The sequence below is a fragment of the Leucoraja erinacea genome, chromosome 7 (genome assembly GCF_028641065.1).
Source record: "Leucoraja erinacea ecotype New England chromosome 7, Leri_hhj_1, whole genome shotgun sequence".
In the NCBI taxonomy this organism is placed as follows: Eukaryota; Metazoa; Chordata; class Chondrichthyes; order Rajiformes; family Rajidae; genus Leucoraja; species Leucoraja erinaceus.
In genome coordinates this window covers 42,571,630-42,589,652 of record NC_073383.1, presented here as the reverse complement: position 1 = coordinate 42,589,652, position 18,023 = coordinate 42,571,630, and the positions used below count along the sequence as shown (strand labels likewise).

Here is an 18,023-nt window from a genome sequence, read left to right as displayed (position 1 = left end):
TAAAATATGCACATTTAAGAAACCCCCCGTCTCTTCTTCTCTGTTTATTTCCTTTTTTTTCTTTCTCCTATTGTGCCCGAGTGCTTCCCTTTTCTGCTTCCTGCTTCCCATTCTGTCTACTAGCTTTCTCTATTTGAGTCCCTCGCCCCAACCATTCTAGTTAAAAGTCTCCCCAGTAGCCTTTGCAAATTTCCCCGCCAGGATATTGGTCCCCCATGGGTTCAAGTGCAACCCATCCTTTCTGTACAGGTCCCACCTTCCCCAAAAGAAGTCCCAATGATCCAGAAACTTGAATCCCTGCCCTCTGCACCAGTCTTTCAGCCACGCATTTATCCTCCACCTCGCTCCATTCCTACTCTCACTGTCGCGTGGTACAGGCAGTAATCCTGAGATTGTTACCTTTTTGGTCCTTTTCCTTAACTCTCCTCCCAACTCCCGAAATCCTCCCTTCAGGACCTCTTCCCTTTTTTTACCTATGCCATTTGTACCTATATGTACCACGACCTCAGGCTCCTCTCCCTCTGATTTCAGGATATCTTGGATGCGTTGAGACACGTCCGAGACCTTGGCACCAGGGAGACAGACCACCATCCTGGTCTCCCGACTGCGTCCACAGAAACGCCTATCTGACCCCCTAACAATAGAGTCCCCAATTACTATTGCCCTCTTCTTTTTTTCCCTACCTTTTGGAGCAACAGGGCCAGTCTCTGTGCTGGAGGCCCGTCCGCTGTCACTACCCCCGGGTAGACTGTCACCCCCATCCGTACTCAAACAGGAGTACTTATTTGCAAGGTGTACCGACATTGGAGACTCACTCATTCCTGCCTCTGCCCCTTGCCCTTCCTTAGCGTGACCCACATGTCTCTCTCCCGTGGTTTTGGAGTGACCACCTCCCTATAACTCCCCTCTATGACCTCCTCACTCTCCCTGACCAGACAGAGGTCATTGAGCTGCTGCTCCAGGATCCTAATACGGTCCCTTAAGAGCCCCATCTCTCTGCACCTGGTGCAGATGTGGACGTCTGGAGGGCCATCCAACACCATGACCTCCCACACCTGACATCCAGAACAGTACACTGCTCTGGCTGTCATTCTCCCGCCTTACCCTGGATCCGATACAAGTACAATACAATAGAAACTGTTGGGAGAACTCAGCAGGTATCTGACTCACAAACAGCTGCTCCCTCTTGCCCTTTAAACTGCACCTTTATTATATAAACAAAAAGCACTGTACCTTTAGCCCACTGTACCCTTAGCTCACTGTACCTTTACTAAAGCACTGTACCTTTAGCCCACTGTACCCTTAGCTCACTGTACCTTTACTAAAGCACTGTACCTTTAGTCCACTGTATCCTTAGCTCACTGTACCTTTACTAAAGCACTGTACCTTTAGTCCACTGTACCCTTGGCTCACTGTACCTTTACTAAAGCACTGTACCTTTAACCAGAAAGCAGAAATGCTAACCTGAGGTTGCACCCAATCAGCTGCTTCCTCTAGTCTGCTTCCGCCAATCAGCGGCTTCCACCAGAACCCTCCCTATGGAGTGTGGAACGTTACGGATTTTGGTAAAAGCCCTGACCCTCCTCCACTCGCTCCAACGATCCCGGGCCTCTGTAAAAGCAAGCCCCGCGCCGATTTAAGTACTCACCGCCCTGACCCTCCTCCACTCTCTCCAACGGTCCCGGGCCTCTGTGAAAGCAAGCCCCGCGTCCGATTTAAGTACTCACTGCCCTGACCCTACTGCCCTCGCTCCAACGGTCCCGGGCCTCTGTAAAAGCAAGCCCCACGCCCGATTTAAGTACTCACCGCCCTGACCCTCCTCCACTCTCTCCAACGGTCCCGGGCCTCTGTGAAAGCAAGCCCCGCGCCCGATTTAAGTACTCACCGCCCTGACCCTCCTCCACTCTCTCCAACGGTCCCGGGCCTCTGTGAAAGCAAGCCCCGCGCCCGATTTAAGTACTCACCGCCCTGACCCTCCTCCCCTCGCTCCAACGGTCCCGGGCATTCAAGTGTAAGTTATAAGACTCGCGCCATATTGCACAATTTCAAGCTGAAAAATGCAAATGTTCCATACCAGTTACCTTTAAATTTTATCTGCCTATAATTATGTGGGTGCGATTTATACGTGGTCTGAGGCGTGTTTGTGGCAGGGATTCTCGCGCAGACTCGCTAGTAGCTAATTTAGTTTAAAGAAGCAGGAGTGGTCACAACTTTCAATCATGCACGAGCATGATCACGATTGAATTGAAATGTACTTATACAAGAAGAAGTTTGGATGAATATCTTACTGTTTTTGCTACTACAATAAAGAAACTACAGGTGCACAACCTTTTATCCGAAAGCTTTGGGAATTTTCGTAATTCAGAATTTGTCGGTCTTCGGAATGGAAATTTTTTAGCATAGATTTTAATGGCTGGCTCAGTGGTAGAGTGTTCGGCTCATATCCGCAAGGTCGCGAGTTTGCGCCTTGATCCCGGCAGTTACTCGGTCGCGAGTTTGAGTCTTCAATGTCGTTTTTTCTTGCAGAATAAATGTTTGTATGAAATGCAGTGTAGGAGAGGTGTACTGACTGTGTGGGTAGAACTTTGGAAGTGATTGCCCACCAGTCTAAAAAGCCGCTGTGTCTCCCTGTCCCTGGGATAGCAGGGGGCGATCAAACAGCACAATACCCCCCTCCCCCTCCAACTCCAGAGGAATCCGCTCCCCGATGGGCCGCTACGGCGACAAGTGGCAGTTTGCCCACAGCCCGAGCTGCGCCACCCCAAGAACACCTTGCACACCATCAGCTTCTGCCCCTACGTGTTCCTCTGGAGTTGGAGCGGGGCTGGGCTGGAGTTGCTGCTGGCTGTGGGTCTCTGGGATCTCCGTGCTTGCAGTGGGCCTGTGGGTCGCTGTCCCGTTGGTCCTGACGTCTCCGGCCACCCCCCTGGACTGGAGCTGAGACTGGGAACTGTACCGCCCTTGCCCCCTCCCTCTGCAACTGCAAACAACCCCACTCTCCTGCAAGGGCGGTACAGTTCCCGGAAGATAGCAGGTGGCCGGAGACGTCAGGACCAACAGGAACCCGCTCCCCGATGGGCCCCTACGACGCCCCGAGCTGCGCCCTGTCATCCGCAACCCAGGTTCTTCTGTAGTTGGAGCGGGGCTGGGCTGGGCTGCTGTTGGCTGTGGGTCTCTGGGTTATCTGTGCTTGCGGTGGGCCTGGTGGTCGACGTCCAATTGGTCCTGACGTCTCTGGTGACTGCACTGCTGCCATCGCCGACGTGAAGACAGTACAAACCCCCGCGCCGGTGCAATGAGCGGGGAGCTGGAGAGGGGAGGGAAGGGGTCAAACACATGGCCGGGGAGCAGAGGGGTGTAGGTGGGGTGAAACTGAAGGGAGCAACAATCTGCTGCTGCCTGCACGCTGAGTTAAAAAGTTCCCACGCAAGACTCACGATACACTGTGTATCGTGTCTACCGTGGGAACTTTTTAACTCAGCGGGCAGGTGGCAGCATATTGTCAATTATTAACCCTCCCGCGCAATATACCCTCACCTTCTCCTTTATGAATGGGGATTTAGTTCCCCTTTCTTCGAGGACCGACCGGAGGTTCCGCTGTCACCTCTGCGGGCCGCCTTCGGTGAACGTCCTGTCTCCCTGTCCCTGGAATAGTAGGGGGCGATCAAACAGCACAATACCCCCCTCCCCCTCCAACTCCAGAGGAATCCACTCCCCGATGGGCCGCTATGGCGACAAGTGGCAGTTCGCCCACAGCCCGAGCTGCGCGACCCCAAGAACAAGACGTACCCCTTGCACACCATCAGCTTCTGCCCATACGGGGAGCGTGTTCCTCTGGAGTTGGAACGGGGCTGGGCTGGAGTTGCTGATCTGGGATCTCCGTGCTTGCAGTGGGCCTGGGGGTCGGTGTTCCGTTGGTCCTGACGTCTCCGGTGACTGGCACTGTGCTGCTAGCATCGCGACGTGAAGATAGTACAAAGCCCCCGCGCCGGTGCAATGAGCGGGGAGCTGGAGAGGGGAGGGAAGGGGTCACACACATGGCCGGGAAGCAGAGGGGTGTAGGTGGGGTGAAACTGAAGGGAGCGACAATCTACTGCTGCCTGCATGCTGAGTTAAAAAGTTCCCACGCAAGACTCACGATACACTGTGTATCGTGAGTCTACCGTGGGAACTTTTTAACTCAGCTGGCAGGTAGCAGCATATTGTCAATTATTAACCCTCCCGCGCAATATACCCTCACCTTCTCTTTTATGAATGGGGATTTAGTTCCCCTTTCTTCGAGGACCGACCGGAAAAATGTCACCTCTGCGGGTCGCCCTCGGTGAACGTTTTCAAGGACCTTTCTTCAAGGACCGAAAAAATGTCGCTATTCGGAGGTTTTCGTTATTTGGATCTTCGGATAAAAGGTTGTGCACCTGTATTAATCAAGAGACTGGGTTTGGATTATTTATATTTTAACGTCATTTGAATGTCGTGGAGAGCTCGTGGGTACGTATCAATTATCTTCTGATCCCCTCTTCAATTAGTGACTAAAGGACTAAATCCTTGATATAAAAATGTCACTATCTACAATATCTACAAGTACAATAAAAATATTGCTTGCAGCAACATCTCAGATGCACAGACTCAGAAAAGAATGAAAAATAAATAATTAATATTTGTAAATTGTGCAAGATAGAAAAAAAACTGGAAATAAAATACAATAGTGCAAAAACAATAGGAAATAAAAACAAGTCCATGATAGTCCAAAAGACAGTCCATAGTGATCTGTTGCCGAGGTAGGATTAGGGTTTAGTGAGGCTGTTCAAGCACCTAACAGTTGTAGGAAAGTAGCTGTTCCTGAACCTGGGACTTCAGGCTTCTGTATCTCCAGTCCAATGGTATCAAGCATTACTTGAGATGTCAGGACTTTTGGCTTTACTTTGTGTACTAGTCATGTCTCTACTATTTATTTCATTCCCCTTTACATGTTTTTCCTCTACCTGCTAAATTTTTGTAAGGTGGCCTTGAGACTCTTGAAAGGCACCCATAAATAAAATTTATTATTATTATTATCTGGTGATTCTATTTCCATAATGCAGTGGATCTGGGATTAAATTGCCGTGAGTGGTAATATTCATTCACCCCATGAACTCGGCAAGTCCATATTTAATTGGCGATCCTTAGTTGCCTTTGAGAAGGTGGTGATGAGTTGCCGCCAAGAACCAGTGCAGCTCTTGAGGTATGGGCACCCCCGCAATTCTTTCAGGATGGTAAAATGAATTTCCTGATTGCAGCAGTAAGGCTGGCACACAGTCTCTCCTCTGTATTTACCGAGGAGAAAGGCATTAGGTCAGAGGAACTTGGGGAAGCCAATGGAAGTGGTTTGAGAGCAGTCAGTTGCCGTCGAAGAAGTACTGAAGGTACTATCGTGTATGAAGGAAGACAAATCTACAGGACCTGATCAGATATATCCGAGGACATTGTGTGAAACTAGAGAGGAAATTGCGGGAGTCCTGGTTGAAATTTATGAGTCGTCCTTAATTACTGGAGAGGTGCCAGAAGACTGGAGGGTGGCAAATGTTGTTCCTCTATTCAAGAAGGGTGGCAAGGAAAATGCTGGGAACTATAGACCGGTGAGCTTAATATCAGTAGTTGGAAAGTTATGAGAGAGTATTCTGAGGGATAGGTTAGACTAGCATTTGGGTGGGCAAGGGCTGATTTGGGATAGTCAGCGTGGTTTTGTACGTGAACGGTCATGTTTCACAAATCTGATTGTTTTTTGAAGACGTGACCATAAAGGTTGATGAGGGCAGAGCTGTAGATGTTGTATACATGGGTTTCAGTAAGGTATTCGACAAGGTTCTGCATGGTCGGCTGCTTTGGAAGGTTAGATCGCATGGGATCCAAGGAGAGATAGCTGAATGGATAGCAAATTGGCTTCATGGAAGGAAGCAGAGGGTGATGGTGGAAGGTTGCTTCTCGGACTGGAGGCCTCTGACTAGTTCGGTTCTGGGCCCATTACTGTTTGTCACCTACATTAATGGTTTGGATGAGAACATACAGGGGTAGATTAGCAAGTTTGCTGATGATACAAAACTAGGTGGTTTTGCAGATAGTGAAGATGGTTGTGAAAGATTGCAGCAGGATGTGGATCAATTGGCCAGGTGGACTGAGGAATGGTTGATTTAATTTAACACAGAGAAGTGTGAGGTGTTGCATTTTGTGACGTCTAACAAGGGCAAGACCTACACATTGAATGGTTGGCCTCTGGGGAGTGTTGTAGAGCAGAGGGATCTAGGAGTGCAGGTGCAAGGTTCATTGAAGGTCGAGTTGCAGGTAGATAAGGTGGTCAAAAAGGCTTTTGGCACATTGGCCTTCATCAGTTAGAGTATTGAGTATAGAAGTTGGGAAGTCATATTGCAGTTGTATAAGATATTGGTGAGACTGCATTTAAAGTATTGTGTTCGGTTCTGGGCACCATATTATAGGAAAGATATTGTCAAACCTGAAAGAGTTCAGAGAAGCTTTGGATGTTGCCAGGACGAGAGGGTGTTTAATATAGGGAGAGGTTGAGTAAGCTGGGTCTCTATTCCATGGGGTGCAGGAGGATGAGAGGTGATCTCATGGACGTTTACAAGATCATGAGAGGAATAGATCGGGTTGATGTACAGAGTTTCTTGCCCAGAGTAGGGGAATTGAGGACTGGAGGACAGGTTTAAGGTGAAGGGGAAAAGATTTAGTAGGAATCTGAAGGGTAACTTTTTCACACAAAGGATGGTGGGTTTATGGAACAAGCTGCCAGAGGAGGTAGTTGAGGCTGGGACTCTCCCAACGTTTAAGAAACAGACAGGTACATGGATAGGAAAAGTTTGGAGGGATATGGACCAAGCGCAGGCAGGTGGGACTAGTGCATCTGGGACATGTTGGCCGGTGTGGGCATGTGGGCCAAAGGGCCTGTTTCCACACTGTATGATTCTATGACTCTATGATAACACACAAAAATTCCACAAGAAAGTGAAAAGGAAAAGAATGCACAAAAAATCAGCACATTAGTCCAAAGTACAATTGGAAAACAAAGTCCATAAGAGTGCAAGAGGTAGTTTGTCATGTTTGTTGCTGAGATAGGATTAGGAATTGCCTAACCAGCAGGGTTTATCCGCATAAAGTGGTGCTCAATTTAAAACTGCAGTTGGACATTGGAGGGAGATAGAGATACCTTGCACTCCTGCTATAAAGACGTTGGGGTAATAGAAACAGACCCTCAAGGTCTGCACCATCAACCATTCAATTACCTTGGGACAAATTCGGGAGAGATGGAGAACTTGAGAGAGACGGATGGCATATTTGCAAGAGGCGTTGTGGGAGACAGTTTTTGGGGGGACGGCGTTGAGCCAACCCTCATGCCGCAGATCAGGGACACGCCTGCCACGGAAAGATGACCCACGCCATGCACCGAAACCCACCCGGAGGACCCGGCTTGCCCGCCGTGGATCAAGGACCCACAGGAACCCACCTGGGGGCTCGTAGTGGAGCGGCTACAGGAAGAAGTGTACGGCCTAGACTGTGGAGTGGGCCGTTGTAGGCCATGCAACTACCTGGAGCTCGGCTGGACTGGCGCCGCTCCAAGAGGCTGAGCACATGGACCAGACACGACCTAAAGCAGCAGAGGACACCAACCACCAATGTCTACGCTTAGCCAGACCGAACCTGCAACGCCAACAAGACCCTTGTCAGATCAAGATCCCTGCACTTACAACAACTGAGACTTAAAAATGGCACCAAACTGCCGACTCAGTATACTGTCTCATTGTACTGCTGCTGTACACTTGTACTGTATCTGAGATGTTTATCCAATATGTATCGACGGTAAGTGCTTATGTATAGTGATACGTGCTGAACTGTATACAAAAATGAAATATCAAATGACATCTTCAAAATAAGGACAGTGAGCCACTTTCCCCACACGTATTATGACTGCTTTGTATATAACATTCACGTCAAGAGGAGGACATTGGGAACTGTAAATGCTGGTTTACAAAAAATAGAAACAAATTGTTGGAGTAACTCGGTTGGGTCAGATAGCATCTCTGGAAGGCAGGGATGTGATTTTTCAGGTTGGAGCTTCTTCCTCAGACTGATTGATTTGTGGGTAGGGTTACGTCGGGTAGTTGAAGATGGTTGACGGGAAGAAGCTGCTCTGGAACACTGGAGATAGTCATTCCCAGGCTCACAGGCAATCTTTCCGATGATAGCAGTGAGATGAGAGGGATTTTGGGGGGGGGGGGGGGTTCACTCCACTCAATACAAACAGGCCATTAGTTTCTTTGTAATAAGAAATTGCAGATGCAAGTTTATACCTAAAATAAAACTCTATACCTAAGATTTAAAAACAACATGCTGGATTAATTTAGCGGGTTAGGCAACTCCAGAAATGCTGCCTGAATCGCTGAGTTACTCCATAATTTAGTGACTAACTATAGCTTATTTTATTGGATCCTGCTGAAATCACAACTTTGGGACCAACAACAGGCAGACAATCTCAAAGCTGATTGAATTATAGTCACCTCAATACTGGAGCTCGTATGACCAACAGTGTTCTGGTTATTTCTGCATGACCACAGAGAATAATATCCACAGAGAGAGAGAGAGAGGAAGGTGTTCCCTGGGGACACCTTCCTCTTAAGCACAGAAAACATAACTGAAATGTGAGGATCCCGTGTCCACAGATTAGCCTCTCCATCCATGAGACAGCCTCTTCTCACCTTTATTAATGGAGATATTCATTAATAAAGGAGTATTGTGTGCAGTTTTGGTCTCCAAACTTGAGGAAGGACATTCTTGCTATTGAGGGAGTGCAGAATAGTTCATGAGGTTAATTCCCGGGATGGCGGGACTGTAATATGTTGATAGAATGGAGCAGCTTGGCTTGTATACTCTGGAATTTAGAAGGATGAGAGGATATCTTATTGAAACATATAAGATTATTAAGGGTTTGGACAAGCTAGAGGCAGGAAACATGTTCCCGATGTTGGGGGAGTCAGAACCAGGGGCCACAGTTTAAGAATAAGTGGTAAGTCATTTAGAACAGAGATGAGGAAAAACCTTTTCACAAAGAGAGTTGTGTGTGGAATTCTCTGCCTCAGAGAGTTAGGGATAGCGGAGTTAAGGGATATGGAGAGAAGGCAGGAACGGGGTACTGATTGTGGATGGTCAGCCTTGATCACAATCAATGGTGCTGCTGGCTCAAAGTCCCGAATAACGTACTCCTGCACCAATTGTCTATTGTCTATTATTGTCTATTAAAGAATCGGTTGTTCAGATTTACAGTTTCTTACACAGTAAGTGGTGAATCAGTTGTGCAGCAGACATGAAATAAATTTGTATTCATTTGTAATTTCCAGTGAAGAAATGTATATATTGATGTCCAATATATTCTGGAACTAGCAGTCTACTGCCAGGATTTTAAAGCAATATTGAAAATGTAATTAGTAATTAAGGGAAACATCATAAAAGTCCTGTATTTCCGAGTCAGATTAACTGAGCGAGTCAGGCAGCATCTCTGGAAGACTTGGATAGGTGATGTTTCTGGTCAGGACCTTTGTTCAGACTGAATGCCATAATGTGAGTTGGAAGCTGGAAAAGAGCTGGTAGTGAGATAAAGTTTCCCAAATGGTAGTTGGATGTTGGTGAGAGGGGTTTTGTTATGCAGATGGGTGGCAACGGAATGAGATAATGATGAGACAAAGGGGTATCAGAAAAGGGGAGAAACAAAATGTTACCGGCATAAGAGGATGTGGGGGATGCGAAAAGGGGTGGTGGGGGAGGCCAGGACAATAGGAGAAATGGATGCGCATCTGCGGTGGGGGAGATGGGGAGAAAACGGGGGGAGGGGGAGGGAGGGAAGAGGAGTTTGGATTGAAATATTGGTATGGGAATGGGAAGAGTTAAAATGGATTGCAACCGGGAGATATACTGGTTATTAAGGATTTGGACACGCTAGAGGCAGGAACATGTTTCCAATGTTAGGGATGTCCAGAACGAGGGGCCATAGTTTAAGAATAAGTGGTAATTCATTTAGAACGGAGATGAGGAAAAACTTTTTCACACAGAGAGTTGTGAGTGTGTGGAATTCTCTGCCTGCGGAGGCTGGTTCTCTGGATACTTTCAAGAGAGAGTTAGATAGAGCTCTTAGGGATAGCAGAATTAAGGGATATGGAGAGAAGGCGGGAACGGGGTACTGATTGTGGATGATCAGCCATAATCACATTGAATGGCGGTGCTGGCTCGATGGACTGAATGACCTATTCCTGCACCTATTGTCTATTGTATATTATGTCTATTAAAGGATCGGTTGTCCAGATTTAGAGTTTGGTAAGTGGTGAATCAGTTGTGTGGCAGACATGAAATAAATTTGTATTAAATTGTAATTTCCAATTAAAACATTTACATTTCCTGGGTTTACATTGTTCAGAGAGGGGGATAATTTTTTTTTGTCTTTATTCCAGATAAAAGCAGCAAGACGGCACAGCATGGATTCTGGAAGAATCGTTCCTTCATTATCATCATTTTTGGATCAAAACACGTCAGCACCCCAGAGAGAAACTACAACGATCTCCAGGCCAATCTCAGAGCATCAGGACATCAGTGAGCTTCTCGAAACTCAGGCCACGTCTGAAGAAGTCAATGGTCATTTGGTACGTATATTTACTCGTATCCTTAGTATAATTCTGAAGCATTGGTGATGTCCGGGCCTGAGTGAACCTGTCGCTGAGTCTACGCTTAGTCTCGCCAATGTAACAGAAGCCACATCGGAAACACCGGATGAAGCATGTGAACTTTTGATAAGTGAACCATGGAGATGTGAAAGGAGTTGCCTCTACGTATAACAGAAAGGGGTGGAGATGGGAAGATGTGATCGGTGATGGATACAGCGGCTGGTGAGGTGAAATGTAAGGATCAGGGGAAATCCATAGTGCAGGAAGGAACTGCAGATACTGATTTAAATCAAAGATAGGCATTAAAAGCTGGAGTAACTCTGCGGCACAGGCAGCATCTCTGCAGACAAGGAATGGGTGACATTTTGGGTCGAGACCCTACTCCGGTTTGAAGAAGGGTCACCCATTCCTTCTCTCCAGAGATGCTGCCTGTCCCCCTGAGTTATTCCAGCTTTTTGTGTCTATCAAGGGGAAATCTATCCTTGTTGCAAATAGGGCGAGGGGGAACCAGACTTAATGATGAGACACAGAAGTTAAAGGTGAGGGATCTATCTATGACAGCAGGATGAAACCATCTTTACTTCAGAAAGAGGATGCCCTAGAGTGGATAGCCCACCATGGGACAAATGCAGTAGAGATGGAGAACTTGAGAGAGGCGGGTGGCATCTTTGCAAGAGGCATTGTGAAAGACAATTTAGTCCAGATAATCTTCCCATTGTCCAATACAGGCACAGTCATCTCAACACAATCAGAAGGATAAAGAGGCAACATTAGTTAAGGTTCCAGCAACTGATGAAGAGCAAGATATACCTAACAGAGGCTCCAAACCAAAACGCTCAAGCAACAGTCAAAAGGTAATTGGCATTTTGTTTAAACTGGGGCACATTGTGAAGTTCATTGTGAAGAATGACTGGTAGAAAGAGAATCAGATTCAACGTATTTTAACATTTGAAAATGTTTAGAAGTTTTGGGATATTCACCAGAGAATGGCGTTTTTTCTACCCTGACTTGATTTTGGGGTTGTTCGATATTTGGTGAAGGTTGTGTTTCTTTGTCGCCTCAGTCTAAGTGACGGACAATGAACTATCATTGGAAATGCAGCCACCGGCAATGAGCTGACCACGACAGGTTGCCAGCAGAGCAAGGAGAGACTCCTCACGCAAAATGGGAGGATTGCTCGTAGACCGAGAACCCGCCTGGAAGTTCCAGCTCGCCCGCTGGAGACAGGGGACTCGCTCGGTAGGACCGCTGCATTGATGGACCCGCGTCGCAGAACAGAAGTATGGGACACAGAGAAGTTACGGGTGAGGGATCCACCTACAACAGCAGGGTGAATCCATCTTTACTTACGAAAGGAGGTGTCCTGGAGTGGATAGCCTCAGCTTGGGACAAATGCGGCAGAGATGGAGGACTTGAAAGCGACGGATGGCATCTTTGCAAGAGGCGTTGTGGGAGACAATTTTGGGGGGCCGGCGTTGAGCCCAAAGATACAAGAGAGCTCCTCTAGTATCTTTGGTTGAGCCAGCCCACCTGCCGCAGATCAGGGACACGCCCGCCACGGAAGGATAACCCGCGCCGCGGATCAAAACCCACCCGGAGGACCCGGCTCGCCCGCCGTGGATCAAGGAACCACAGGAACCCACCTGGAGGGCTGGTAATGGACCGGCTAAGGGAGGGAGTGCACGGCCTCGACTGTGGAGTGTGCCGCTGTAGGCCTTGCAACAGCCTGGGGCTCGGCTGGACCAGCACTGCTCGAAGAGGCTGAGCACGTAGACCAGACACGACCTACAGCAGTGAAGGTCACCAACGGCTATGTCACCAACGGCCAGACCGAACCTACAACACCACCAGGACCTTCATGGTCGGATCATGATCCCCGCACTTACAACAACTGGGACTTGAAAATGGCACCAAACTTATGTTGTCTCATTGTACTGCTGCTGTGCACTTGTACTGTATTTGAGATGTTTATCTAATATTTATCTACAGCAAGTGCATATGTAGGCTGCCAACATTGGGTGAGAGTTGGGAGTGAGAATTTGCGAGAGACCAAGCCTGGTGGAGTGCAGCGACCGAGGTGGGGGGGTGGGAGAGGGTGTGGGAGGGGGACGTTCTCCCTCCCATTGGTACGGTGCTTTCGCCGTTTTCAGCTTGAAATTGTGCAATCAGGTGCATACTGTAGCGAGTCTTTTAATTTACACTTGAATGCCATATTTATGCTTTAAATTGGATAAGCTATAAGGTTAGGCTAAATTACATTCCTAATTACATTCCACAGTATAGCCAGCCTCTGATCAACAGGTGCAGCACATGAATGATCTTAGTGTATTCATGTATGGAAATCAGATTATAATCAAACACTTGGCCCATGTTGACCAACCTGGGTCTCACTGCACACCTGGTACTACTCCTGACCCTGACTCCAATCACATACATTCTCTCATTCCTGACCCTGAGTCCAGCCTTACACCTGGCCTCCTATTCTACCCTGATCATGGCTGCTTACCTGCTTAGGTTCCCAGTGCTGAACACTCCCATTATCCCAGCTTTGACTGCACACCTTGTACTATTCCAGACCTTGACTCTGAATGCACACTTGGCCTGGCTCCTAGCGCCTCTGCACTAACAATATACCTGTCAAAGTATCCTTTATTGTCATTCAGACTTTTCAGTCTGAACGAAATTTCATGCCTTGCAGTCATAACATAGAATAAAATAACAAAACACACAATGAACACAGGTTTAACATCCACCACAGTGAGTCTACCAGGCACCTCCTCGCTGTGATGGAAGGCAAAAGTCTTAAAGTCCTTGTCTCTTCCATCCTTGTTCTCCCTCTGCGTTGAGGCGATCCAGGCTTCCGATGTTGTGACCCGCCGGGTGATGGTAAGTCCCGCGGCCGGATCCGAGCTCCACGAACGGGCCGGTTCAAACTCCGTGGCCCGAGGCGGACTAAGCTGCCACCCTCCAGTCCAGCGGACGAAGCAGTTGTTACGGGAGCTCCGGAGAACCAACCTGGGACCTGCGAGTTACCGACGTTGTCGTCCACTGGACCCGCGGTCGAGACCACTGGGCCTGCGGACGAGCCGCCGAGCCTCCGAGGCTCCGAAGTCGGGTCGCCGCCGCCGCAACGACACCACAGCCCCAAGTCGGCCAGTTGGTAAGTCCTGGCTCTGTCTCCGGAGCCTCAAGGTCGGTCCCAGTTGGAGGCCACCAGCTCCGCGATTAGGCCTCAGCACAGGCGGAGATGGAGATGGGGGATACGACAAGAAAAGGTCGCGTCCCTCCTGAAGGAAGAGACTAAGAACAAGTTTCTCCCACTCCCCCACACATACACAACTAAAATAAACTGAATAAACTACAACAGCAGGACAAAAGAAAACAAAAAAACAAAAGACCAACGGATGCAGGCGAGCCGCAGCTGCATGCACGCCGCCACTTCCGGAAATGGCCAACACAAAGCCCCATATCTGACCCCCTGAACTTAACCTATTATGTTCAAGTCCACAGGTGCTTATCTAATGCGGTAATCTTTTATGGGGCACTTCATGGACCAAATTTTCTATAACAACATTTGCTACATCCATTGGCTTCCTTGTTATTTAACATGCTAGTTACTTTGTCAAAGAAGTCATCAATTGGTTGAACACAATTTCTTATCCATAAAATTATACTCACTCAGCTGTATAAGTATTCTGTTACCATTTCCTTCATTTTCCTAACAAACTGTCCTGAAATCATTTTCACCCCCAATATTTTCAGTATTTTGCTGTCTTCCTCTCAGCTTGGACTTTTCCGAAATGCAAAGTTCGATAACTATATATTTTTAAGCAATATTATTCTATTAAATGTGATCGTGAGAGTACATAATATTTGCTGTGGTATTCATAACGCAACAATGATAAAAATATATTTATTTTGATTGTACCTACCAACATGCATATATTATTATATTACAGTTAATATGTACCGAGGGCAAATTTTTGTTCCAATGCTCCCCTTTCCCAATTACGTTTACATTGAAATGATTGAAATCCAAGTGAAGTTTAAATGGCATCAGAAAAATAAAACCTCCGGAATTGATGATATTCATTACATGGTTGGTTGGAGTCAGTATCAGCACAATTGCTATATTAAACTTTGAATCTTCAGATGTCCTGGTTCAAGCTAAAACTAAAGACAAATAATAACCTCCTCACGCATTCCCCTGCAAGTATCTCAGTCACTCCTGTAAACTATGCCCCTTCTTTGAACAAGCTCTTAAACATCGCACCTGAATCAGTTTCCATCCGATTACACTCGTTGGTATGTTCATCTACGTGTTCAATTAATAAAACAATGAGATTGGGGACATTTCTATTCAACCTGTCAAAGGAATTTGGGGGGGCGGGGGGGTTTAGAAATAGTCAGTGAGGTAAACATAATAGTTGAGAGGCAAATGACAACAGTGCTACCTTCCCAATATTTAACTGAAGGAAATAATGGGTTATTGGGGCTGTATGTTGTGACAGACAGCCTGACACCTGGCATATCATTTTAATATTACACTTATCCCATCCCCCTGGATATTCCGGATTAATAAATTAAGTGAAAATCTAGCAGGCAAGCAGGATGCTTTCTCCAACCACCCCCATTTAAAAGCCACTAACTTCCACCATTTTTACCCAGTGCTTGGTACCTAGTTCCAGCAGCCACTGGTTGTCCTGAAGGGCCTGTCCCACTTAGGCGATCTTTGGGCGACAGTAGCAACAATTTTTGCTGTCGGAGGTTGTCGTAGGTTGTCGCGAGGTGTCGTAGGTGAATGCTAGTAAAACTAGTCCCTGACAATCGCCTAAAGAGTCGCCTCAGTGGGACAGGCCTATAGGTGCGTGGGAATTGGGTAGACCAGGGGATATTACAGATGCATGAAAATAGATTGATTTAGTTTACTATTGCCACCTGTGGCGAGGTACAGGTAAAATCTTTTGTTGTGTGCTACCCGGTAAATGCAAGCAAGCCGCTCACAATGTACAGATAAAGGAGAACGGGCGCAACATAAATAATCAATAATACAGTGGATTAATAATCAGTAATATTGAGTAATCATCCCGGCATATCAGCAGAGGCCCAAGTATTATAATGAATGCCCCAGAGCGCCGGGTTCGATCCTGGTCTCGGGTGCTGTCTGTGTGGAGTTTGCACATTCTCCCTGTGACCGCATGGATTTCCTCCGGGTGCTCTGGTTTCCTCCCACATCCCAAAGATGTCCGGGTTTGTAGGTTAATTGGCCCTCTGTAAATTGCTCCCTAGTGTGTAGGGATGAGAAAGTGGGATAACATAGAACCAGTGTGAACGGGTGATCGATGGTCGGCACGGGCCCGAGGAGCCGAAGGGCCTGTTTCCACACTGTATCTTTGAACTTATTATAATATTGAACAAATCAAGACTTACCTATCGGATTTGAACATGAACAATATTATCCCAAGGTTGCAGAGTATTTGAATGGCATTCCCTGAGGTTATTCTTTGTAAAGTGAAGTTTCTACAAGTTTCATTCTCTGAAGTTAATTTGTAGTTTATATTTACCATCTTGCCTTTGCTTATTTGTTCCCGCAATACATGAATCCATGACTTACATTTAAAGATGAACAAAATATCAATTTAAAGACAGGTATCAACTAATTTCCCCGATTGAGTATGAATATCGTTTTCTTTAACATCCCTTCACTCTCCGTCCCTCCCCCACTCGAGTGGCACTAGCTTCAAAGTCGTCTTGTTTGGTCTCATTGTGTGAGAAGGATGCTGGTTTAAACCGAAGAGAGCCACAAAATGCTGGAGCAACTCAGCGGACAGGCAGCATCTCTGGAGAGAAGGAATGGGTGAAGTTTCACGTCGAGACCCTTCTAAGGGTTTCGGGTCGAGACACTTCTAATCACGACCAGAAACGTCACCCAGTCACCAGGGTGAATTCGGCACAGAGACTAACGGCAGCGGCGCAACACTTCCGATGCCTCAGACAGCCCGGGACACTTGCACTGAGGCTGCTCCATGGTCGGAACTGCAGCGAGCAACTGGGGGAGCAAACACTCACCAGCCCCGGCTCCCCATCCGCATCTGTCCCCGCCGCTGCCTCTGCTTCCATCCCTCCCTCAGCCCCGGCTCTCCAACACCCGCGGCCCATGCACTTGATACGAGTTTTGACATTCTCGTTGATCACAGAATTTCTCACGACAGAGCATGAGAAATTTGTGATCAGCGTGAGAGTGTGAGAAATTTGTGATCAGCGTGAGAGCGTGAGAATTTGGCCAAATGCGTGATTCTCATGGTCAATGCATGAGAGTACCATACCAAATACCATACCAAGAGAAGGGCAGTGAGCCACTTTACCCACATGTATTATGACTGCTTTGTATATAACATTCACGTCAAGAGGAGGACATTGGGAACTGCAAATGCTGGTTTACAGAAAATAGAAACAAAATGCTGGAGTAACTCGGTTGGGTCAGATAGCATCTCTGGAAGGCAGGGATGTGATTTTTCAGGTTGGAGCTTCTTCCTCAGACTGATTGATTTGTGGCTAGGGTTACGTCGGGTAGTTGAAGATGGTTGACGGGAAGAAGCTGCTCTGGAACATTGGAGATAGTCGTTCCCAGGCTCACAGGCCTTCTTTCCGATGGTAGCAGTGAGATGAGCGGGATTTTTTTTTCTCACCCAACTCAATACAAATAGGCCATTAGCTTCTTTGTAATAAGAAATTGCAGATGCAAGTTTATACCTAAGATAAAAACAATATGCTGGAGTAACTTAGCGGATCAGGCAACTCCAGAAATGCTGCCTGAACCACTGAGTTACTCCAGCATTTAGTGTCTAGCTATAGCTTGTTTTATTGGATCCTGCTGAAATCACAACTTTGGAACCTTTACCTCTTTGCCAACAACAGGCAGACAATCTCAAAGCTGCTTGAATTATAGTCACCTCAATACTGGAGCTCGTATGACCAACAGTGTTCTGGTTATTTCTGTATGACCAACAGTGTTCTGGTTATTTCTGTATGACCAGAGAGAGAGAGAGAGAGAGACATCCCCTGGGTTATTTAAGCACAGAAAATATAACTAAACTTTGAGGATCCCGTTTCAACAGATTAGCTATTCTATCCACGAGACGGCCTCTTCTCACCTTTATTAATGGAGATATTCATTAAAGGATCAGTTGTTCGCATTTATAGTTTCCTACACGGTAAGTGGTGATTCAGTTGTGTGGTAGACAGGAAATACATTTGTATTAATTTGTAATTTCCAATGAAGAAACTTATATTTCCTGGGTTTACATTGTTCGGAAAGGGAGATAA

At 47.0% G+C, this 18,023-nt stretch overlaps 1 protein-coding gene across 1 annotated transcript in view; it reads left to right on the top strand.

Moving 5' to 3' along the window:
* The window catches only part of LOC129699142 (uncharacterized), a 285,806-nt gene that overhangs the window by 154,091 nt on the left and 113,692 nt on the right, over window positions 1-18,023 (top strand). Inside the window, exons 23-24 of the mRNA XM_055638811.1 lie at window positions 10,488-10,676; window positions 11,426-11,551. Of these exons, the coding sequence (XP_055494786.1) occupies window positions 10,488-10,676; window positions 11,426-11,551 (315 nt within the window). The remainder of the gene's footprint in view (window positions 1-10,487; window positions 10,677-11,425; window positions 11,552-18,023) is intronic.